Here is a 25,639-nt window from a genome sequence, read left to right on the forward strand (position 1 = left end):
AACACACAGGTGCACAGTGCCAGCTCAGATGAAGATAATAGTTCTCAGATTCATCAGTCAAGCAAAACAAAAGTAAACAGTGGAACAAAGAAAGGAAAAGAAAGTAGGTTTTTGGAGGTATACATACTGCATTCTTAGTATGATTGTGTCCCATCAGGTGGTAGACTTTAATGTAGACAGTGTGGGCAGGCCTGTTCTCGGAGTAGAACAATGTCTGCATGATGTGGAAGCTGTTTTAAGAGAGCTCAGTAGTACAGAAATTATTGCTGCCTTGCATAACACAGTGCACTACTGTACTGGGTACAGGACAGTCTTTTGCCTGCAAAGTTGATCTGGGGACATGTTGAACTCTCCTGACAGCAGCTTTTAAATACAATACAATTGTGGGAAAGTCAGTCTTGCAGATCTTGTTGTGTCACACCCAGTACATATTCTGGTCAACAAAAATTGAACAGGATATAATCCAGGGCTGGGGGGACCTCAAGCTGGAGAGGCAGTGTGAAACCGATGCTATTTGCACTTGCATCTTGTTTCTGTCTAAATTATAGTTTGTAATTCTCTTGGGAATTAAGGTGGAGAATGATGAAAAAATGCTATGTGGAAGAAATCAGTCTGGAGTGGGATTTGGGGAGAGTGAGAGACTTGGTCACTCTCAGGTGCCTTGAGCAAGTGCTTTAGACATTACAGCGGGAAACAGTCATTTGCAGGAGGATTGATGAGAGGCATAGAAAAGAGCGATTGTGTTATAGACTTGTAAATAGCAGGATGGTTAGATTTTGGAGGACATTTTTAAGAGTGGGTGGGTAAGAGTTCAGGGCCAAACAAGGGAAAGGCTTTGGCCTTAAACTGATGTTGAAAAATAATTACATGTCCATTGACAGAATCCACCGAGGAGCAGAAGGAAGACCATCCGATGGAAATTGGACAGACTGAGTCTGTTGGTGTGGACAGTGCGAGATGCAAAAGAAAGAGTCTCTCACTGCAGGGTGTTGATTGGGGCAAGTCAGGTGTGCTGGATGACACGTGTGTTGCGAGGCCATCCAATAATATACCCCTAAAAGCTGACTGCAAAGAGGAAAATAGCAGGCAGTCAAGTCAAGATGCATTTTGTGAGGAGGCTGATGGAGATGGGATGCTTCCGAAGAATGCTAGTGAAGAAAATATTTATGTACTGGATGCCACAAAAGAAGGAAATGTGGGTCGTTTTCTAAATGTAAGTAAAAAGTTGCATGCGTTCTCTCCACTGTCTTTGCAAATACATCATTTATTTAAGCTTAAGCTAGAAAGCTTTTGCACATAAACCACATGTGAGGTAGATGCATGAAAGGAAGGCACATGTGGTCCTCCCTGCCATCACAGGTGACAGGACAGTAGGCTGGGTCACTGTTAGTGCCTTCACAACCTGATGCATGCCACATACCAGCTGTAGTGTTGGCACCAGTAATGAGTGATGTCTTTATCCTGATGGCCTTCTGGGAGGTCCAGAGAGCAAATGGCACGTTTTGTTGATCCACATGCCTTCTCCCAGCCATTGTAAATTCTAGTTAGTGCTGGTTTAGGACAAGTGTTTTGATATTTTACAAAACTTCCCTACTGTTCAATTATAGGTTCAGAAAGTGGTCTGTCCTACTGTGTACCTGTCTACTAAATAAGTCTCTCAGTTTTGACTTGCCAAGAAATAAATAGTAATGAATTACCAAGTACCTCCAGCTAAGATGAATAGACATTTCTGCACATGCTCTGCAAAGAACTTATTTCTCTTCATTGGCAGAATATGTGTCTTACAGCAAAATCCTTGCAATATGTTTAAGCTGTTCTTCCTTGCAGAGGTAATATGGTGTAAAGATTAGTAATGCATCTTGCAGAAACCTTTCTTCTGCAGCCTTGAGCATACACATGTTCCCATGAGCACCTGAATCACCTTTCACATCTGGTACTTTGCCAACACACGATCATTTACTCCATTGCTTGCTCCCTTGCACTGCTCCCCTGGCTGACAGCAAGATACATCTGTCACATACTGATTATTTGTGGTGCATTCTGAATCTAAGATGAATTTTCTCCATAAATTTCTGGAGAACAACTTGATAAAAGAACTTGGTTTTCATAGGCAAAAAGTGATACTTTAAAGAGACATAATTATTGCAAAAATAAGTGGCAGTGGCATTGAGTAATAGACATTCTGTGTGGGCTGGAGATGGGAAGGAAGAAACTACCTTTTCTAGTGACAAATATCTGACACAAAATAGGTTTTTCAGCCAATGATGTGGTGTTTCACTGTTTCTAATACAGATTTCCTGTTTTACAGCACAGCTGCTGCCCAAATCTCTTTGCACAAAGCGTGTTTGTAGAGACTCACAACAGAAGTTTTCCATGGGTGGCATTCTTCACAAACAGGTGAATTTCTGGAAGTTAAATGTTGTTCATTCAAGGCACTAGGGGAAAAAAATCAGTATTTAGTTATTAGGACATAATTATGCTGAGGGGTGAGGGAGATGCTTAGATCATGAAAGCACAAAATTACCTTCTTATTGGTGAGTTCTTATTGTGCACTAAAAACATATTATCACTGATGAGTTTTTCTTCAGTTTTGCATTGAAATATGAAGTAGGGAAGCTTAATTTTGATGTGTCCATTTCAGTGATAATCTTCTTCAGTGGACAAATAGGTTTAACTCGGCATGGTTATTTTAAAAGCCAAGATTCACTCATCCCGCTGTTCTGTCTCAAAGAATGGCCTGCATATCTTGGTCCCATAGGGCAGGATGAAACCCCACAGAATATTAAGGTTGAGATACTTTGTGGGCCAAACAAGCTAGCTCCAGGCCTTCTCACACCTATCAAGAGAAGCAGGACTTTGTGTAGCCCAACATGTCCCAGGGAGGTGGCATTAGGATACTTAAAGGGTGAAAATTTGCTCTGAAAGCAAAAGATGCAGGTATTTCCTTAGTGGCTGATAGAAAGGGTGGTACAGAGAGCTGGTTCCAGTAAAACATAAGAAGAGGGCAGCTAAACCCAGGGGTGGAAGGATTAATTGGCTGAATGAATCTGGCTGATGCATGTACCAGCTGTGATACTAGGCAAGAACTTAAAATAGAAGAGAATTTGTCCCAGACAAACCAGTTCCTGGGAACATTGATCTTCTCTGGAGTCTTGCAACCCTGGTCCAAACTAACACAGATGCTGTGGATTGCACTGGGAGGCTTCCAAAAATTGTGAAGACAATGTGTTGAAATATGTCAGAAAAAAGATTTTGTTTTAGCTAGAGACTTTCTGGCTCAGGTACTCTGTAAAGATATGTGTAGTGGGGACTGAGGCAAGTAGAGAGAGGTAACACTGATCAGCAAAGAATCTTAGGGAAAGAGAAGGGTTGTTGAAAGAGAGTTTCCCTGACTGGCTCTCACATTTACTGGACATCACCCTTTTACAACTTTTCTACATTAAGGACTTCATCTGGATCATTGAGCTTAATTGTGTACTTTCCATGAACTTGCCCAGTCACCTTTTCATTTGTTTTATATGTCTGACCTCCAGAACATCTTAAGGCAGCAAGTCCCAGGTTAAAATGTGCTGTTTGAAAAGTCCTCATTGTTTGTTCTCAGCCTGCTGCCTGGTAATTCACTGGATGTCCCTTACATTGTATCCAATGAGAAACATTGGAGAATTACTCTCTTCTTTATAATGCTCATATTTTATTGTATTTTCCATCAGTTGTCCCTCAGCATATTAGTCTAAGGTATTTAGTTTGGCATTCCTTTTCGGCAATGAATTTCCTACCTGAGAAATTTCTGCTCTTTCATGTACTGTCAGAGCAGCTGGTTCATGAGGAGCATGTGTTTAATTCTGAGTCTTTGTGCATATAGATAGTGCAATTGCATTAAAACGTAGCTTGTCAGGCCAAAGATGGCCAGCATATCTAGAGATCTGTTCAAACTTCAATGATGCACTGGACTTAGTAAAAATAACAAAACTGTGTTCTCATTTAGGATGTGTTCACTTATGTATTTTTCCTTTTTTTGTTGTTGTTTTGTTTTGTTTGATTTTTGTTTCCCAGAATTTTGTCTAAAAGCAGGTTGTTTAGACTCCGACACTATTGCACTGCTTGATAAATTCTTTTCATCTATGTGTGGGTATTTGCACTCTGTACAGCTCTGGTAGGCCAAGCACCATGTGTGTGTCAGAGACTCCTTATATATCTTGTTTCTCTCCCAACAAGCTGCCTGTGTGATGGTCCCTGCCCCATAGAGTTTTTGGGTTTGCATGTGAGTCATTGGTGACAAATTGAAAACACAGTACCGTTTCACTCAGTTCAAACAAATTGACCGAGTGTTTTGTTTCTTAGACATGTGAAAGCTGGAACCGAACTCACGTGGGATTATGGCTATGAAGCTGGAAGCATGCCAGAGACAGAAATTTCCTGTCAGTGTGGAGTTCAGAAGTGCAGGAAAAAAATCTTATAGGCAAAGCTTCCCTACTGCCAACACACTTTGCACCCTGGGATTTATATGCTGGACAGGACTACTACACAGCGAACAGTGTGCTCAAGTCTGTGGTGCTAATTGCATTCAATTAAAATGCCTTTCACCTGATGTTTTTTTAAATTTACATTTAAATGTCACTTTTGTAGTTTACAGAATTAGAATTCTTTGTCCTAAGAACAGGCATCAAACTTTTCCTAGATAATTTCTGAGCTCCTGGTCTTCCCCCTCCCCTCTTCTCATCCACAAGCAAAGTTCGCAGTGCACTGGAAGAACTTGTGCTCCGTGCCATCTGCAGCAGAGACACAACTGATGAGAGCAAGAGTTTGTTGGTGTTTTCTGTGCCCTTGCACAGTGCTGAGTTAGTAAAACTTGCTTTTCTGAAACTCATTGTGAATGCAAGTCTGCCTGTCTCGGGGCTTAGAACTGTTAAAATACACCTAAGCCTGATGGATCCGGTGGGAGAAATAATCTTGAACAGAGATTACATTAATCAGAACAGTGAGCTGGGCAAATTCTGCTACTGCAGGAGAGAAATGCCTGCTTCTTACTGGGTTCACAGAATCACAGAATGTGCTCTGTCAGAAGGGACCCACAAGGATCATCAAGTCCAACTCCTGGCCCTGCACCCATTCCCAAGAGTCAGACCTGATTTTGTGCCTGAGAGTATCGTCCAAATGCATCTTGAACTCTGACAGACTTGGTGCTGTGACCACTGCCTGGGGAGCCTGTTCCAGCACCCAACCACCCTCTGGGTGAAGAATGTTTTTTCTGTTACCCAACCTAAACCTCCCCTGACACAACTTCAGGCCATTCCCTTAAGTCCTGTCACTGGTCACCACAGAGAAGAGATCAGTACCTGACCCTCCTCTTCCCCTCATGAGAAAGTTGTAGACTGCGATGAGGTCTCCCCTCAGTCTCCTCTTCTCCAGGCTGAACAGACCAAGTGACCTCAGCTGCTCCTCATACAGCTTCCCCTCAAGGCCCTTCACCATCTTCGTTGCCCTCCTTTGGACCCTCTCTAACAGCTCAATATCTTTCCTGTATTGTGGTGCCCCAAACTGCCACAATATTCAAGGTGAGGCCACACCAGTGCAGAGCAGAGCAGGACAATCCCCTCCCTTGAGTGGCTGGCGATGCTTTGCCTGATGCCCCCCAAGACACGGTTGGCCCTCCTGGCTGCCAGGGCACTGCTGACTCAGATTCAACTTGCCATTGACCAGGATGCCCAGGTCCCTTTCCATGGCACTGCTTTCCAGCACCTCATTCCCCAGTCTGTATGAACATCCGGGGTTGCCCCATCCCAGGTGCAGAATCCAGCTCTTCCCTTGTTGAACGTCATGTGGTTGGTGATTGCCCAGCCCTCTGATTTGTCAAGGTCTCTCTGCAGGGCCTCCCTCCCTTCAAGGCAGCTCCTCCCAGTTTTGTGTCATCCGTAAACTTGCTTAGTATCCCTTCCAGTCCTGTGTCCAAGCCATTTATGAAGATGTTGAAGAGCACAAGATAGAGCCCTGTGGAACCCCACTAGTGACTGGTCACCAGTCTGATGTCACCCCATTCACTGTTGCCTTCTCTGCTCCACCCATGAGCCAATTGCTCACTCACCACATAATGTGTTTATCCAGCTGTGTGCTGGACATTTTGTGCAGAAGGAACCTGTGAGAGACAGTAGCAACAGTTTTGCTGAAGTCTGAAAGTAGTACATCAACTGGCTTCCCTTGATCAACTAGATGGGTTACCTTATCATAAAAGGCATCCCTCTCCACTGTTATAGTCAAAGAGACCACAAATAATTTTAAAATTTGAAATACCAAAATTTATTAAAGGCAAATGAGCAAAACAGCGCTGGGCGGCCGGGGAGTCTCCTGCTCCGCCAATGGTGCACAAGCTTAATAAACCAAAGCTCGCTTTTTTATACTTGCTGCAATCCCCTCCCCCTTAGTCTCTTTCCGCTTCATCATTGGTTCTCACTGCATGGACCTCATTCTCTTGCTAGGGGCCACCCAACAGTCTGGTTAGTCAACAGTCCTCAATACTCGCCATATCGCAATCCTCGGATGAAGGTAGTAGGTCCTTTTCTGGTCCCTTTAGCCGACCCCCTTTGTCCTTCGTATATAGCTTCATGCTTTTTCTTCCTTATAAGAGCACTTAAGCATAGACTTAGCATAACAGGATATAACTCGCCATGGCAACACAACATTGCGGTTTAGCATTTTGCAATTTAACGTTTTGCAACCTAAGTAAAACATTAACCATTCCATTGCGAACTTCATTATTATAAACTTCATTTGATCAGCAAATTATTTATCCTTGCCTTTATCAACCATTACATCCACGTTTGTGACACACAGAGAACTCCTCGAGAAATCCAGTGTACCTCATTTCAGTGCTATATTGTGTAGCATGGGACAGGGGGGCCACAGAAGTCCTTGCCATGTGGTTTGTTGGTGAGAGACAAACAGACTACATTAGGGGACAGTGAGCGCAGATGCAGGATGTGGCCCTGAAATGGAGCAAGGGATGGGTGTGCAGGCATGTGGCTTTTGAATGTGTTGGAACCTTGTGCAAAGAAGGAGGTGTCACAGGTGGGCGACTTAGACCACTTGAAGAACCACCAGCAAAGGTATCAGAAAAAGTGGTTTTATTAAAGATGTTGTAAAAGTGTTACTTAACAAAAGTTTGATGGCAAGGTTTACTCTGTTACTGCACAGGATATAATAATGATTTAAAATTACCAACACAAAATCAGTTACCAATACAAAATCTAGTGCACTCTAATACAAGATTATATAATCCCCCAGTCACTTACCAGGGACCTGCAGTTGGGCTCGGGTCTCCCGACCTCGAGGAGTAACTGTGAGAGGTGTCCCAGCTCACAGGGGGAGACCACTGCCATGCAGCCAGCTGCTTAGCAGGGAGAGCTCAAAGAAGGCTCACTCAGGCTGTCATTTATGGGATAAAGTGGTTGGCTCGTAGTCAAATTACCTGCAATGGAAAAGGTCACCATGAGACTAGTACCCACAACTTGCTTTGTTCCTTGATAAATGAGTTTTGGAAGAACCACCTGCTATTCATGTGTTAATTGTATGGTTGGTGTCCCAGTTCCCAAGCCCATATGCATCAGTGCTCACAAGGTATTTTCATTGTATTGTAACTTAAAGTTCTATTCTTTGGCCATTTTTCACCATCATCCAAAGAGTACAAAGGCCACCAATTATTACAGTATTCAATTAACTTTTTTCTGGAGAGAGACCCTCCTGTTGCACCTCCCACCTCCCTCCACTGTTTCAAAATACATCCTAGGCGTGATTTCTCCAAAGCCCCCCCTTTTGATGTTTGACCAGAACCCTTCATAGAATATAATAAAACACAATTACATTTCCTTTTGAGAGTGATGTGCAACAGCCACTCACACTTTTAACCCTGAGGGGTGTGCAAAACCTGCTCACACTTTTTAACCTTCCGTAGGGCTGGCACTCTGGATGTCCCCATAATTATGTGCAAACTAGCCCAAAACCTAGTTTCCAAGTTCCCTTTACCTTAATCCAGCGAGGCTTTCCAGCCCCCCCCCCAGTAACACCTTAATAAATCCCAGGGGCCATGCCTTGAACTCAACAGATCAGGGGACCGGAGAATCTCCCTGAAAAACCTCTGGTGCACACTGGAGTCCTCTTGATCCTGTGAATCTGTCAAGCATTGGATGCAGGGTTCCATCTGAATCACCAGAAATTGTCACTGAAAATGTCGGGAAAATAAAACTCTCTAACACTGTAATTTCAGTATTAGAAAGCTGAGCAGCCATTACTTTATCTTTGGCTCGAGGGGCGTGGGGGAATTGCTCCTTCTGACACACACACCCCAGTAATCAAAATTTTTAACTATTTATACACTTTAGCAAACAAAGGAATCAGTGTTCACTGGCTACAAGTGACATTGTTCCAGTATTCATATTGTATCTTCTATCAGTTAATGATTCTCTCTCTTCTCATGCTAATTAGTTGCATGCTCAGTTTCTCCTTTCTTTTCAGTCAGTGGGTTTCCTGGGTCAGTAGTCTCTGATCCCCCCTGCAGGAATTGCCTTTTACCCACTTGGAGCTGACTGCAGCACAATTATGGAGTTGGTTTTATGAGTTTCTTTCTTATCTCATGAGTTCTGCCAAATGTCCTTGTGGCCTGTAAATTCTGCATTCTTCCTGTCTGTTTTCAGTGGTACATCCTTCTTCCCAAACTATGTTAACCTCCTCCCCCAGGTCTGCAATCACTGAAGCATGTCATGCCCTAAACTTCAATTTGTTTTTCTGACACCTTGACATCATTGCTCGTTGGCTGCCATCTCTTTCATGGATTGAATCTTCCTTCTTGTTCATTAGTCTTGAAGGTTACAAAGATCAAACATCAAAGAACATCCTTTCTTAGAGAAAGGGTTTTTTTCCCCGTATAACACTATTTGTTACAAATAAAGATTTTCCCAACAGCCTGGTTGTCATGGCGGTGTTCGGTCATGGGTTGGACTCGGTATCTCAGAGGTCTTTTCCAACCTAATTGATTCTGTGATTCTGTGCAAAGTGAACGGGGGGCCGATGGGAGCATGGGGATGTCGCCTTTCCCATGGGGAAAGCCCTCGGGAAGCGGCTGCCCGGCTGCGCCCGGGGAGGGCCGGGGGCGACTATCGAACCCGTGTTCCCGGTCCCAGACCGCGGCCCACGCGAAAGGGCGGGGAATAGCCCGGGCGTCCCCACCCGACACGTGACTGGCGGCGCGACGGCGCGCGCCTTCCCCTCCGGCCCGCCCCGGGGGCCGGAGCCAATCAGTGCCGGGAGGGGGGGGATGCTCCGGGCAAGCATCGACGGGCGCCACTGCGCATGCTCTGGGCCCGGCTGGGCCCGCCCGCTTCCTCGCGGGAGCGTTGGGGGCGGGGGAGGGAGCGGTGGGAGCGGCAGCGTGCGCGAGCTGGGTCGCGGGCGGGCGGGCGGTAAGTGCCACCGCGGGCACGCGGGGGGGGGGCGGGGAGGAAGTGCGCGAGACTCGGCGCCTCCTGAGTGCTGGTCACCCCCCCTCCGTCCCCGCAGTGCCAAGGAGTGGGCCCTGCCGGGGCTCGCGCAGAGCCGGGACGGGGGGGCCGTGGGGCGACACCAGGTTTAGGGTGAGTATCGGGAAAAAACACTTTATTGTGAGGGCGGTGAGGCCCTGTCACAGGTTGCCCAGAGAAGCTGTGGGTGCCCATCCCTGGAAGTGTTCAAGACCAGGTTGAATGGAGCTCTGAGCAGCCCGGTCTAGTGGAAGGTGTCCCTGCCCATGGCAGGGGTTTGGAACGAGGTGACCACAAGTGAAAGGTGTTCAGAAGGGCAGATTTGCTTGGTTTTGCTCCTCGCAAAGGCTGGGTGTGTTTGTGCTGTAATGACTTTGGGAGGAATGGGGGGGGACGCGTGTGGGTCGTGCCCAGCCATCCCATCCCATCCCATCCCATCCCATCCCATCCCTAACCCTAACTGTTCCATCTCCAGCTGGGCTTCTTTCCCCACAAAGCGGAAACGGGGGGCACGGTGAGTGTGGGGGAGCTGATATGTCATTTCCTTCTGTCTTCCTGCTTCCGTAGATCCACCTCTTCGCTGCGCTGCGGGGAAGAGGAGAGCGGAGCTGGAGCTGGGGCGGTGGGTTTCTTTGGCGTGCTGGAAGTCAGGACACTTGGGTTCTTTTCCTTTCCCCTCTATGGATATGCCACGTGACATTCTGTGCCTTAGTTTTCTCCCATGTAAAATGTGTGTTTTTACGTGCAAGGATGCTTTCAGAATTGGGTCTGGAGAGGAAATACTTAGACAAACTGGTGATGTTTCAGCAGGATGTATTTGGAAGTGGCACAAGTGTGCTCTTGCCAACAGTGTCCTTGTCCTTTTTTACTTTCTGTTTCCTTTCCCAGTATCTTACCTTTTGTCACAGTTGCAAAAGCGAAACCAACCCCAACAGCCTTACTTCGAGGAAATGGCACAGGTACAGGGGAAGCAGCCAGGTGTGACTGTTCCTTTCTCTCAGCTGCATCTCTGTCTTCTGACTGGAGGGCAGTGGAAGGGCCTCCAACTCATATAGGTGAATTGGTCCCCTTGGGTTCCCACAGCCTGCTCCTGTGACAATAGAAGTGGAAACGGAGGGTTACAGAAGGACTTTGTGACGGCAAGGGATTGACTATAAAACAGGAGATGAAAATCCAACGTTGATAAGTGGGATATGATGTGTCAGAGTAATAACTGTAATGCTGATGTCCTCTGCACTATCTGATACCACTTCAGAAAGAGATCTGGGGAACTGTAGTACGTAGTTGTTGCAAAACCACAATTCTAGGCCTGATATTGGGTCCAGGAATAGTCAATTAACTGTAGGTCTGGTCACATTCAAAGGAGCCAGTCGGGTTCACGAAGAGTGTGGCTTATTAAATGTAATATATGAGGTTCTTTTGAATTGTCCGAGATATATGTGTGTTATTGAAGAATAGCTCTATAAAACACTAACAACACAATTGCAATCACAACTTAATGTTCTGGGTGAAAACATAGGGGGATTTAGGTCGGACATCAGGAAGAATTTCTTCACAGAAAGAGTGATTAGATATTAGAATGTGCTGCCCAGGGAGGTGGTGGAGTCATCATCCTTGGAGGTGTTTTAAGAAAAGACTGGACATAGCACTCAGTGCCATGGTCTAGTTGACAAGGTGGTGGTTGGTCATAGGTTGGACTCAGTGATCTCAGAGGTCTTTTCCAACCTAACTGATCGTGTGATTCTGTGACTTCATGTAGCCAAGTACACAAGTCTCACTGAAAGGTATCCCTTCTGGGGAGGGTGAGGAGGACAAACCTTTCGATCTGTCCCTACAATTTCCATGTCAAATTCTCATGTTCCCAGTTCGGTATGAATTGGGGTACTTTTATACCTTATTCACCATTACTGTACAACGTGCTGTGGCTGGGACTGTCGTCCAGTGTTCCATTCTTTGTGGTCGCATTGCATGGAGTACTTAGGAGGTGTAGTTGGTAGCAGTCTTGGTAAGTAAGTGGAAGAACAAGACCACGTAGCTCCCACCCCTCCTCACATTCATCCTTGATGCTGTGGCAGCACAAACTGCCGGCCCTCCATCTGGTTTCCATGTCTGCTCTCATCACTGTGGACCTCATCGCGTGTTGAGCTTTGCATTTGCTTCACTGCTTTGTGCTTCCAACAATAGTTTTATGAAAGTGTCAGCTCTTTGCTCAGAAGCAGTCTAAAATGTGATTGGAATATTAGCAATTATTAAGAAAAGGGTACAGAGTGACTTTGTGACTTTGTACTGTAAATGGTAGCCCACCCTTTTGAAGATGGCTTGCTCCTCTTGGAGCAAGCAAGAGTAGAGAAGGGATTGAGAAGTGACGGAGCTGATCAAAGATGCAGACTAGCTTCTGGACAAGAAACAGATTCCTCAACTTGAACAAGACACAGTAGGAGAAATAAGAATTTTGCTGTCATGAGTGCGAGTGGAAGAGCGGACTAAGGAACAAGGATTTCCTGCCTTTTTGGACAGATCTTGGGGTTCCACTGGAATCTGTGAGCAGTTAACTTAAGCCCTGCAAAAGCAAGACATTGTTTAGGTGAAATCTAATTAAATTGTGTAACTGGAACCCTGCCTTTAGCCTCCCTCTTCTTGCATGGGAGCACTCAGCCAGATCCATTGCCCTGTTTAGCTCCGTGTCCTATTCTGGGCAGTACTCCACAGCAGAAAGCTAGGGAAGAGGAAGGAACTGAAGCAAGGCTCCTGTGGGGGTGTCATGGGTTTGCGTGGACAGGTTTTGGTAGCGGGGGGTGGTTTCAGGTGTGGCTTCTGTGAGAAGCTGCCAGAAACTTCCCCCATATCAGACAGAGACAATGCCAACCAACTCCAGGGTGGACCTGCCACTGGGCAAGGCTGAGGCAATCAGGAGTGATAGTGATGCCTCTGTGATAACATATTTAAGAAGGGGGAAAAATTATCGGACAGATGTAATTGTGGTCAGAGAAGAGTGGAGTAAGAATATTTAAGAGGATATAGTAGAAAACTATATGTGTGTTTGTGTGTGTGTGTATGTGTATATGTATGAGAGGATAGCAGAAAATGCTGCAGACACCAAGCTCAGTGGAGAAGGAGGGGGAGGTGCTCCAGACACCAGAGCAGAGATTCCCCTGCAGCCCCCGGTGCAGAACATGGTGAAGCAGCTGTGTCCCTGCAGCCCATGGAGGACCACGGGGATGCAGAGAATCACCTGCAGTCCCTGGAGGAGACCCGCACTGGAGCAGGTGGATGCCTGAAAAGAAGGCTGTGAACCCGTGGGAAACCCATGCTGAAGCAGGCCCCTTGCAGGGACCTGCAGACCCATGGAGAGAGGAGCCCACACTGGAGCAAGTTTCCTGGTGTAGGACTTGTGATCCTGGGGGAGAGCCATGCTGGAGCAGACTGCCCAAAGGAAGAGTGCACCCCATGGAAGAGTGACCCACATTGCAACTGTTTGTGGAGAACTGTCGCCCGTGGGATGGACTCACACTGGAGAAGTTTATGGAAGACTGTCTCCTGTGGAAGGGATCCCATGTTGGAGCAGGAGAAAGACTTCTCTCCCTTAGCAGTGGCAGAAACATGTGATGAACTGACTGTAACCCCAATTCCCCATCTCCCTGTGCCACTTGGAGAGGAGGCAGAGCTTGGGAAGGAGGGAGGGGAGGGGGGAAGGTGTTTTTAAGATTTATTTTATTTCTCATTATCCTGCTCTGATTTTATTAGTAATAAATTCGGTTAATATCCCCAAGTTGAGTCTGTTTTGCCTGCGATATTATTTGGTGAGTGATCTCTCCTGAGTCTGTAAGAACACCAGGGTCTGTAGACTCCATCTTTAGCTTCCTCCTTACTAAGTTCCTAGAGCTGGATCCTCTGACTGGGCCTGAGCAGGGCCTATGTATCTGCATCAATTCCAGGTATTAACTTGCCGCAGAGAACTTTTCTTGCATTCTAGACCATTCAAACTCCAGTTCATTCTCCTTTTAAATTTCTTTCTGTCTGTTTTCTATTCTATTTCTAGTATTTCTGTGTATTTCTGTTTGTTTCTATCATATTTATTTAATGCTGAAGTTCTGAGACTGTTGTGATGGTCACTGTATAGATGGATATTGGAAATCAGTCCCTATCCTGCCTTGCTTACAAGAGGTAGAAGGATGGAGGGGAAATCCCCCCTAGATGTCTGTGAAGGTGAAGTGGCTTGTTGTGATGAAGTAAATTCTCAGTAGCATGAGCTAGAGGGGAGAAAACATATAAAAAATCTCCTTCTGCTCTGGTGCAATTCTCACTTGGGACTACCCAGTCTGTTTTATGCAAGGGAGATGGGAACTAATGAAAACAGTTTGTTGAAAGCCAGATAAAAGTTGCAAGATTTGGTGGACTATGAGATTTTGTACTTGGACCTTACTACCTTTCCCTCACTAGAATAATTTAACTTCAGATCTTCTTATTTCTTGAAAGTAAATGCAGACTTTTCTTCCCCTTGTTATACAGGAGTTTGTGCTGTCAGAGGTGGCGTCTCCAGCAAAGGACAGTGGAGTATCACACTTAGTAGGAGTGGGAAGTTGTTGAAGATTTCTGCGGTGGACTTGCACAAAAAAACGCAAAGTAAAACTTCTGCTACTGATGTTGTGGTGTGGTGCCCTAAACTACTGATGGGGGATATGTGTGAAGGCTCGTCCAGATGCATGTAGACTGTTTTTGTGAAATAAGTAGATGGCCTCAAAGTTTTGCATCTGCTGGAGGAAAAGAGAGACTGTGTGAAGAACAACAATTAAGACTAGAGTGGCTATGGCCAGAAAAAGAGAACAGGTGTCCCTGGAGCAAATCCCAGGGCATAGAGAAAATTCTGTCACTCCTGTTAGCGCTTCACCTCTTTGAGAGAGAATGTTCAAATCTCTCGTTTCTGATTCTGTCTTCTGCCCCCTTTTACTTACAGGCACTTCCATGCTTCTTTGCTACATCTTTCTTACAGTAAGGAAGTAGTGTTTCTTCCTTGTTTTCTGTGAACTCCTGGAAGGCACTGTAGATGTTTGGAGACAGGTGATTTTCTCTCCTCTGTTGACTTGCAGACCCACATGTGGCAGAAGTACCTTAAGAAAAGCACTGCTATGATTGACCTCCTCCAAGTACAAGGAGTTTCGCTCCTTAGGGCGTGACTTGCTGGGCTGCTCTTGGGTCCTGTTGTTGGGGCAGGTGTTGCCAAGCAAGCTTGAAAACTTGTGTTGTCCCTTATGACTTGTTAGTGACTTTCCAAGAAGAGAGAAACCACTTTTCCTCCTGCTCTAACAGTTGGAGCTCCTGCGAGCTGGCTTCCATCCCACTGCTGTCCCAGGAGTGGGCTTTGCCTATTCTACTGGTAGTTGTTGCTGGAGGAGCAAAACACCAAGGTTCAGGAGATGTAAGCGAAGGAGCAGTTAGAGGACAAGTGCTAGCAAGCTCTGCTTTTCTGTGTCCTGCTTGGCATATGGTAGTTACATCAACTGCTTTGTGTTTTGTCCCAGTTTCTTCCTGCTCTAGGTGCTTTCTGGATAATGGCGAAGATGGTGAGAAGAACATGTGCCTTTTGTTCAGAAGGGGCGGCTGGTTCTGTAATGTATGTTGCCAAAGAGAGCGATATTGCAGCTCATCAGGATTGTCTGGTGAGTGGCTTTTAGTCGGTCGATACCTAAGACCAGTGGAGAAGAAGGGATAAGGGGGAAATTTCCACTGCTTTTTTTGTTCTTGACTTTACAGTGGTATCTGATTTGAAAGGCTGGTTACTCAAACCAGCAAGTTTATATTAGATTGTAAAGCTATGAAAAGCAGCAGGGCTTGGCCAGGATTTTGGAGTGGGAGAGGCCATGGCTGCACAGCTGGACATGTTGATTTTTGGTGTTTTCATGTGTGTCTGTAGCTGATCAGTGATTCTAGGCACACGTACAGTCTACTAGTAGTAATAGGTCTTCTCAAGACACTAAGTTGGATAAGAAGGAAGTTCTTATCTACACATAGGAAGTTGTGTACTCACTGAAACCTTTGCAGGAAAGTATTCACTTGATACATGAAGGTAAAAAAACTTCCCAGTCTGTGCCTTATTTAAAATAAGAAGTAAAAATATCAGAAATTTATTATATAAAAATATCTGTGAAGCTTGAAGTGTGCTGTGATCCTAGAATGCATTTACTTTTCTTGCTGTCAGAATACCTCCCCTTTATTCTGGAATCTTGATGGAACCGGTTCTTGGTGTGCAGAATCAAGTACAGATGCTGTATTCTCCCTTCAGGAGAGGGAGAATATAGCTGAGGGTCATTTAGTGCAGGAAATGTCTGCTGTTAGAACAGTTTTCTGGCTTTTGGGGTTCCAGCCTTCTTATTCTCACAGTTTTTATGTGTACATCTTTATTTTTCAGCTACCTTTTTTGGTTGGTTAGTTCTTTTTGTCACAGAATATTTCAGAAACATTGGATACCTCTTTTACAGTGTTACTTGGATGTTTTGTTTGAAACAGGTTTTATTAGGGCTTTAATGTTGCTTTTCTCGCTTTTCTCTCTCCCTTCTTCTTTCTCTCTTGCCAGCAGCTCTACTCATTTCTTTGCCTTAGACTTATCTGTGCTGTTTGAGTTTTTTGCAGTTATCTATCACCTTCTGAGCAGACAGACTGTACCTGCCAGTTGATGAAAGGGTACCTTGCTTTTGTTTGGAATTAGCTATATACAATTGTTAGGAAATAGTTGTCAAGAACTTCCCCCTCCTCACTCATCATCATGGCTCAGCAGTTCTGTGGGAATTAAAGTGGCCCAAGTGTACATGTATATATTTTTTGTGGATTTCTCCCAGGCTTTGTACAATGTATCTATGTTTTTCATGCAGTCAACTCTTGTCAGCATTGGGCTGTATGGAAATCTTATAAGAGAGAAATATTGCATCCAGCTGTAAGTCTGAACAACTGAGCACATAACAAGATGTTCAAGGTGTGGAGGTCTGTTGGCTTCTCCTCCTTACTCTGGGCATGCTGGAATTCCACATTTTTTTCATTCATGTTCCTTATTTCATTCAGGTTTCTTACCTCATTATCTTTTCTTAGTTCACTTTCATGTCATGTGAAATCTCCTGTGTAGAAGAGGAGCTTCCTTCGACTGCAAAAATATTTAAGCACAGCTTCTTATTTAGTGTAGGTGAAACCTATTAAAAACACAGAGGAAAATTAACCTCCTTAGGTAGGCAAGTGCAAGAAGAAAAGATGTGCTCTTTGTCTCTTTTCTGCACTGGTGACTGAGTCACTCTTATTTCTTAATATTGTCCCTTTTGTCTTTAGTTATTTTCCTCAGGATTTGTGGAATCTGAAGAGTATAACGCAGAAAATCTGGATATAAGGTTTGATGTGGCATCAGTGTTGAAAGAGCTCAGGAGAGGAAAGCGGCTGGTAAGGAGTTTGTTTCTGAATCTGCAGTTAGTCCAGTCTCATAGTACTGAAGATTATCTGGCCTGTTCTGTGCTTTAAAAAAAATACATAAAAATACCTAGTCCTTCTGATCTACTAAGATTAGGAAAATTACAGATTTGATGTTAGAATCACTGGCATTATATTCTGTGAAATTTAGTTCATTCTGTATTAAAATGCAGGTGTTTGTTTGTTTGTTTGTTTCTGACCTCTGCGTCCTTAGTCAAAGTTTCCTAAGACTTTGGTGAAGGACTAAGCCAGTGCCTGAAACAAAAGCATGCAATCCATAAGTGTAAAGGGAAGCACCCTCTGTGTTTAGCAGAACGAAGGTCATTTATATGAGGGTTTTTTTGTAATTGGCTTTGTCTTCAGCTGCTCTCCTCCCCGACATCCTGAGTGCAACTCTTTTCATTATGAAGTTATCCTAGAAAACGTAAATAAAATACAAACACTAATACCCACTGGTCTTGAACTAATTTGGGGAAGTTACCCAGTGCCCTCACGTGGCTGTTTGCATCATCTTACAAATGTATCTGTATAAAGTAGAGGTAAAGTTAGCAAAAAGGTGGCTGAAATTATGACCAGGATGGGAGTTTGCAGGAGTGAGCTTGCCTAATGAATTACACAAAAGTGACTTGCAACGAAATATTGGACTTTCCTGCAGAGGATGGTATTTGCTTTACGTGGCAAGATTTTCAGTAGCTGCCTGTGACGTTTACGTGCTACACCCCGTCTTGTTCTAGGTGTGCAACTTCTGCCGCAAGAAAGGAGCCACTGTGGGCTGTGAGGAGAGAACCTGCCGCAGGAGCTACCACTACTACTGCGCGCTCTGCGACGACGCAGCCATAGAAACCGACCAAGTGAAGGGAGTCTACCGGTATTTACCCAAGTGCTGTCAGCATTTTTATGGTGGTGATGGTGGTGTCGGGAAGAGAGGCTTAAAAATCATGTGGTTTTTAACGTTTTTTTTTAGAAAAGGAGGTGTTTTCTTCTCTCTTAAAGTGATGCTTGATCCTCGGTTTGCAAGCACTGGGGAAAGCATTTTTCTTTCACATGAAAACTTCACAGCAGTGGGAGGGAATCTGTTTAGTGTTTGAGCCTGTAACATACCTGAAAGTTCACTAGGCCAAAACTGAGGCAATCAGTCCCTACTGACTACCTTGCTAGTCTTCAAGGACCAAGATTTTTATTATTAATGTCATGGAAATTCTCTATTTTTTTTGTTCAGAAGCTCCAGTAAATGCAGTCTGAGCAAGGAGTAGGCTATAGTACTTCTAGGTCTGTTCACATTAGGCAAATTCTGGTAATTTTCCCTCCCTATGCTAGCAGAGAACTTTGATTCCCACCAAGGACCTTGTATTTCAAGTACACTACTAGCATTAACACAACTAAATGGATTCTGAGTAAAGTTTCTGTTCTGATCATGCTAGTTCTCGTGTCCACTGCCCTTGGGCTGCCTGCGTTGCCATTAACAAATGGAACAAGTTGTTTGGAGGATGGACATGAAGCAGTTGAGAAATTGGGACTTCAGGGACCTTTTGAAATGCTGGAGTTGTGGTAAAGTCTAAGGTGCATAAAACCCCTGATGTTCGTTTCTGTGCAAGGCCAGAGAGATCACAGGCCAGGTTAGCCTTAGATTAGTCTGAGGGATCATCTAATCACTGTTTGTTTCAAAAAGCGATGGACTACTGCAGTCTTTAGTAGCAGTGGAAGATGGGTCCTTTTGTATCAAAACACTTGCACTCTTGGCTGCTTCACTAGGGCTGTCAGTCTAAAATACAAGGCAGTAAGCCCAGCTGTATAGGGAAGATGGTATGTTTAGTTTATGCTTGTAAAGTCTTTGGAAGTCTGCCAAGCTCATGAAGGAGTATAGCTGGGAAGATGGAAACTTCCTGTGATCGCAGAATAAATGGCTTTCATTATATATCTTTAGAAAGGATAGCTTGGGCTCAAGAAGACTGACCTTCTCAAGATGCTGAAAAATAAGTGGAACTGTCTAGATAGAAACTGATAAAGCAATGGTTGAATACATAGTTTGATGTGGTGGGTGTTTGAGCTTGGAGGTTTGGAAGAGAGACCCTTAAAAATGTCACTGTGAGACTAGTTGTGTGTCCTACATAGATATAATATGGGAAACTAGACTATAGCAACCTGTATTGAAGGGATGGGAAAGGACTGGATTAGAAAAAGATGGTGAGGCAGGCTTCAAGGATTTGAACCTAAAGATTTTTTGCATGGTATCAATGGCAAAAATTGTAGCTAGCCTGAAATTATTGGAGAGTAGACTTGAAAAACAGTGAATGTGGACTGACAGCCCCTGCACTTTTTCGTGGTGAAATATGACATACTAAAAAGCACATCAAGGGAGAGAATTCCTTTGAGAGAGATGGAGCTGGTGTTTTTAAAGTCTGAGTTGCCATTGTTGTGATGATGAGCATATCAAAACAAATAGAGCAGCAGCAAAAAGAGAAGGCATACAGTGCTGTGGAAGTGGCCAGTAAGAGTACAGGTGGGGAAATAAGTAAATTTGTTATGTTGTCTTGCAAAAATGATAGTAGGGAAGTGCTTCCAAATAAAGTGGCCTGAGTAGTAAAATATATTGTCTGTTCTTTATAAGATATTCTTGTGCTTAGGAGGGTTGTTTCTAACTGGGAAAGACTAGAATTGAAGGGAGGGGAAGAAATAAAAGCAATCTTCGGAGGGCAGTATTGGAAATTCAAGGCTGTAAATAAGGTGTCCCCATTACTTAGCTTTCTGATTGAGTTGTTAGGCATACCTAAATCTGATTTTTTTGTGCATAAAAATACATTTCATGCAGAAGAGCTGGCTCATCAAGGAAATGGACTGCATTTCTGAGGGCAGTGCTTCTATTTTTGTTAAAATAAAAGAATGACAATAATTAGAAAATGTCCTAGTAAATGCAGTTCCCTTTAAAAATTGCTTCCAAGGACTTGAGCAGTAGGCTTGGCAAATAGATTTGTAAGGAAGAGTTCAACTAAATCATGCTCTTTATAAGGCATTTTTGCTTAAGAAGTGAATTGGGATCCTTCTGTAAGAAAGGCATATTATAAAAGCTGGTTCATGTTCTCTGCGCATTATTGTAACCAGAAGATAAGGAATATTTCCAGTTATATTTGTTGCATTTTGCCTCTTCCAAGGAATTCACATTGCTCTCCTAGAACCAGTGAAAATATTCTCATCTTGCATACTACTAAAGCCTTTGAGGAATGGATTGAGCAGCTTTAAGCTACTGGATCTCAAACAGGGTGCCCTACTTCCTCAGCATTCGGGAACCACCTTGTCAGCACAGGCAGTGGGAAGGGAGGGGCACAGAGATCTCTGTAACAGTTGAATTATTGCATGGACACAGTTTGCAAGACAATGATTTGATTGTACAAGACAATCATTTATTAATTAAAACTTTCGGTATGTATAGGGTTTGTGGAAGGAGGGACAGACATTCCATTCATAGCCGGGATTAAAGGTCCAGGAAACCCAAGGAAGATGCTTCTCATCAAATAGATAGGCAGGCATTTCTTTATCACAATTTACAATGATAGACGGGGCAAAACAAAGTCACAAAGAGATTTACCACAGTCTACAAGTGTGCTTGCTTATCTTGCTTTTGTTTAGATCCCAAGGCTTCTTGCTAAGATCTCTTCTTATCTCTGCTGTGTCATAAAGAACTTACATTCCAGATCTCCAAGCAAGTCACTGGTGCTGTATGTGGTGGTGCTGTGCAGCTCTGCTGGCACATGGAGCAGGGCTTGTAAATTCAATCTGGCTGCTGAGCAGGTGTGGCAGGAGAGGTTCCTGGCCTGATGGTGCAGGGCGAGGGAGCAGAATGTTAGTTCTGCGGTATTTCACCTTGGCAGCATTAACCTCGTTTCAGTAAGAGTTGCCTCTGACACAGTGATCACCACACCAGATGAAGTGTGTCTGACGTGGGATTTGAACAGTGGGCGGGTCCAGGCAGAGTGGGCTGATGGAACTGGTCATTCAAGGCTTCGGTGTTGAGAGTCCAGTGAGGCTCTAAAAGTAGAGATACAAGCTTGTGCATGGCCTGTGACTTCATAGGAGGTGCCTTCTTAGGTGGGTAATGCTGAACAAAAATTCTGATAATTCTTTTTAAGTGTCTTTCAGTTTATGTTTAATGAAAAGAGGGGGAAATATCTGTTAAAATCAGTCAACATAACTCTGTTTACGTATTTATTAATACTTTTTCTCTTTTTCTTAAAATTGAACTTAAATTTTAGAGTGTTCTGCCCAAAACATGACCCAAGCAATAGGACCAGTCACTATGGTGAGTTTGTTTAACACCTTCATTGATTTCATTTGTTCTAAAAGTTTGCATCCTACAGTCAGTAATTCATTTGAACAAAATAAATGTTACTCCACCTTCATATTGAGTGGTGGATTTCCAATCTTGCAGGAGTGGTTTGGTTGAGATCCACATGGATGCACAAAAATCAAGAAGGTCTTTTGAAGTATGTTTAAATTTAATTGAAGAATGTTTAAATTTAATCTTCCCTAAATCTCCCTCAAAACTGACTTAAACCACCATGGACCTGATCCTTTTTGGAATTATTCTGACTGTTCCGGCAGGTAGGCCCAGGCAGCTTGTAAAGTCCACGTGAGACAGGAGAGCCACGCACAAGTTTGCACTTGATTAGCAAAGAGAGGCTGTTACGGAAGAGGTCACCTTGAGATTTTATCTGTATTTATGTTCAAACATTCACTTTTGCATCTTCTGTATTCACTGCAGTACTTTCTAAAATAGAGCCTTTCATTCTGAAGGATTCCAAAGAACTTTTTCAGTGTAACAAAAGGGTTATACAACCTGTTCAAGGATTGCTTCCTGTGCTACAGAAATGCAGCTTAATTTGGCAGTCTTGGTCCTTGCTGATTCAGAGGTAGTTGGAAATCTCACTGAATTAACCAGCCAAAGCTGGACTTTATTAATCTAATGCATCCAACCCTGCTCAAAGTGAAGTGGGTCCTAGACTGGCCTTTGCTCTGAAGTGAAGCTCAGTTGGACTGTGAGCATTCATGAATCATAGAATCAGCTGGGTTGGAAGGGACCTCCGAGATCATCAAGTCCAACCCTTGATCCACTACCACCATGGTTACTAGTCCATGGCACTAAGTGCCACATCCAGTCTCATCTTAAAAACCTCCAGGAACGGAGAATCCACCATTTCCCTGGGCAGCACATTCCAATGCATTATCTCTGTAAAGAATTTCTTCCTAATATCTAACTTAAACCTCCCCTGGCACAGCTTAAGACCATGCCCTCTTGTCTTGCTGATAGCTGCCTGGGAGAAGAGACCAACCCCCACCTGGCTACAATCTCCTTTCAGGGAGTTGCAGAGAGTGATGAGGTCTCTCCTGAGCCTCCTCTTCTCCAGGCTGAACAGTCCCAGCTCCCTCAGCCTCTCCTCATAGGACTTGTGCTCAAGTCCCTTCACCAGCCTTGCTGCTCTTCTCTGGACCTGCTCCAGCACCTCAGTGTCCTTCCTGAACTGAGGGGCCCAGAACTGGACACAGTACTCCAGGTGTGGCCTCACCAGTGCTGAGTACAGGGCAAGAATCACTTCTGTGGTCCTGCTGGTCACACTGTTCCTGATCCAGGCCAGGATGCCATTGGCCTTCTTGGCCACCTGGGCACACTGCTGGCTCATGTTCAGCTTCCTGTCAATCCACACTCCCAGGTCCCTCCCTGCCTGGCTGCTCTCCAACCACTCTGTCCCCAGCCTGTAGTGCTCCAGGAGGTTGTTGTGGCCAAAGTGCAGGACCCAGCACTTGACCTTGTTGAACCTCATCCCGTTGGAATCAGTCCAACTCTCCAGCCTGTCCAGGTCTCTCTCCAGAGCCCTCTTGCCTTCCAGCTGATTGACTTAGTGTCATCTGCAAATTTCTCATGGTTCCCCTCATCTAAATCATCAGTAAAGATATTAAACAGGACTGGGCCCAACACTGATCCCTGGGGGACACCACTAGTGACCGGCTGCCAACTGGATGCAGCACCATTCACCAGCACTCTCTGGGCCCGGCCCTCCAGCCGGTTCCTAACCCAGAACAGAGTGCCCCTGTCCAAGCCGTGACCTGCCAGCTTTTTCAGGAGTATGCTGTGGGAGAGGGTGTCAAAGGCTTTGCTGAAGTCCTGACAGACCACGTCCACAGCCTTCCCCTCATCCACCAGGCGAGTCATCTGATCATAAAAGGAGATCAGGTTGGTCAGACAGGACCTGCCCTTCCTAAACCTGTGCTGGCTGGGTCTGATCCCTTGTTCATCCTGTAAGTGCTGTGTGATTGCACTGAGGATGATCTGCTCCATAACCTTGCCAGGCACTGAGGTCAGGCTGACAGTTCTGTAGTTTCCCAGGTCCTCCTTCCAGCCCTTTTTATGGATTGACATGACATTCACCAACTTCCAGTCATTTGGGACCTCCCCAGTGAGCCAGGACTGTTGGTAGATGATGGATAGCAGCTTGGTGAGCTCTTCCACCAGCTCCCTCATCACCCTTGGGTGGATCCCATCTGGTCCCACAGACTTGTGAGGATCCAAGTGGCTCAGCAGGTCGCTAACTGTTTCCTCCTGGATTACAGGGGGACTATTCAGATTCTTATCTCTTTCTACAAGCTCCAGAAGCCAGCTGTCCTCAGGACAACCTGTCTTACTGTTGAAAACTGAGGTAAAGAAGGCGTTAAATACCTCAGCCTTTTCCTCATCTTTGATAGCTATGTTTCCACCCATGTCCAATAAAGAATGGAGGTTTTCCTTGCCCCTCTTGTTATTGATGTATCTGTAGAAGGACTTCTTGTTATCCTTCACAGAAGTGGCAAGATTAAGTTCAAGTTGTGCCTTCGTCTCTCTAGTTTTCTTTCTACATGACCTAACTATATTCCTAAACTCTTCCTGAGTAGCCAGCCCTTTTTTCCATAATTGGTAGGCTCTCTTCTTTACCCTAATTTCCTTCAAAATCTCCCTGTTCAGCCAGACCGGTCATCTTCCCTGCTGGCTTGCCTTTTGGCACACTGGGACAGCCTTCTCCTGTGCTTTCAAGACTTCCTTCTTGAAGCATGTCCATCCCTCCTGGACCCCCTTGTTTTCAAGGGTCATTTCCCAGGGTACACTCTGAACTAGTCTTCTGAATAGGCCAAAATCTGCCCTCTGGAAGTTCAGTGTAGAGTTTTTATTGATGGCCCTCCTTGCATCCCTGAGTATTGAAAACTGTATTATTTTGTGGTCACTGTGCCCCAGATGGCCTCTGACCACCACATCTCCCACCAGCCCCTCTCTGTTTGTGAACAGATCTAGCGGGGCCTCATCCCTGGTAGGCTCATTTACCAACTGGAGCAGGAAATTATCCTCTATGTGCTCTAGAATCTCCTAGACTGCCTCTTTGCTGTGTGGAGTTCCCAGCAGACATCCGGCAGGTTGAAGTCACCCACGAGAGCAAGGGCTGGCAATTTTGAGACATCTGCCAGCTGCTTGCAGAATAATTCATCACCCTCATCATCCTGCTTGTGTGGTCTGTAACAGACTCCCACCAGGATGTCAGCCTTGTTGGCCTTCCCCTTCATTCTGATCCACAGGCACTCAACCTTGTTGTTACTGACTTCAAGTTCCACAGAGTCAAGAGACTCTCTATCATATAGAGCCACCCCTCCACCTCTCCTACCTTGTCTGTCCCTTCTGAAGAGCCTGTAGCCACCCATGGCAGCATTCCAGTCATGCGAGTCATCCCACCACATTTTCGTGATGGCGACTACATCACAGCTTTCCTGCTGCACGATGGCTTCCAGTTCCTCTTGTTTGTTACCCATGCTGTGTGCATTGGTGTACATGCATTTCAGCTGGGCTGCTGATTTCACCCTTAACTCGGGCTTTCCACCCTTATGCTCCTCTCTGGAGAGCCTGGTTTCAATCCCTTCCCCCTTCAAACCTAGTTTAAAGCCCTCCTGATCAGCCCTGCCAACTTATGGGCTAGAGTCCTTTTGCCCTTCCTAGATAGATGAAGCCCATCTGATTTGAGGAGACTAGGTACCATAGAATTTGCCCCATGGTCAAAAAAACCAATGAGTTTTCCTAGTCCTCTCCTCGTTCATCCCTGCTACTGCAGGAACTGAGGCAAACACCACCTGTGCTCCTGTCCCATTAACTAATCGACCCAGCGCCTTGAAATCCTTTTTAATCGCCCTGGTACTTCTTCCATTAATATCATTAATGTCTTTGTGTTGTCAAATGTTGCACATACAATGTATGACGTATTCCCTGAGAACAGAGTTTTCTCCTAGAGTTCTTCCAGAGGCACGTAATTTGGAGACACTCTGAGGGCTAAATGGATTCTGTTGGCAGTGTCTGCCCTGCCTCCTAAATCACCTTCTCCCACCTGTCTGATAGAGTAGCTGTTCCCCAAGCCAAAGGTCTCTTGCTTGTAAGCAGCTCTCAGATGCACACGTGGCACTTGGAATAGCTGGGGGAATCAGCTGGTGAATCAGCTGAAGTAGCAGGTGCTCTGTCTGGGCCATCTGAGCAGGCAGGGGATGCCTGTGCTGAGGTGTTTGCAGGTCTGCATAGGGCGGTGAGGGAGACAGGCTGGGGTGGAAGTGCTCTGGCTGCATGATAGTTCTGACTTTCAGGATCCAACTTGGATGAAGTAACTCAGCTGTTCCTCTGGGGCAAGCAGAGC

At 45.0% G+C, this 25,639-nt stretch overlaps 1 protein-coding gene across 1 annotated transcript in view; it reads left to right on the forward strand.

Annotated features, from left to right (window-relative positions):
- LOC108497410 (histone-lysine N-methyltransferase SETDB2-like) overlaps positions 1-25,639 on the forward strand; it is a 49,396-nt gene that overhangs the window by 12,627 nt on the left and 11,130 nt on the right. Inside the window, exons 11-18 of the mRNA XM_017814989.1 lie at positions 10-103; positions 882-1,213; positions 2,309-2,397; positions 4,342-4,456; positions 15,026-15,163; positions 16,818-16,925; positions 17,687-17,820; positions 21,200-21,246. Coding sequence (XP_017670478.1) covers positions 10-103; positions 882-1,213; positions 2,309-2,397; positions 4,342-4,456; positions 15,026-15,163; positions 16,818-16,925; positions 17,687-17,820; positions 21,200-21,246 — 1,057 coding nt within the window. The remainder of the gene's footprint in view (positions 1-9; positions 104-881; positions 1,214-2,308; positions 2,398-4,341; positions 4,457-15,025; positions 15,164-16,817; positions 16,926-17,686; positions 17,821-21,199; positions 21,247-25,639) is intronic.

The sequence above is a fragment of the Lepidothrix coronata genome, unplaced genomic scaffold, assembly GCF_001604755.1.
Source record: "Lepidothrix coronata isolate B3197 unplaced genomic scaffold, Lepidothrix_coronata-1.0 Scaffold48, whole genome shotgun sequence".
NCBI lineage: Eukaryota > Metazoa > Chordata > Aves > Passeriformes > Pipridae > Lepidothrix > Lepidothrix coronata.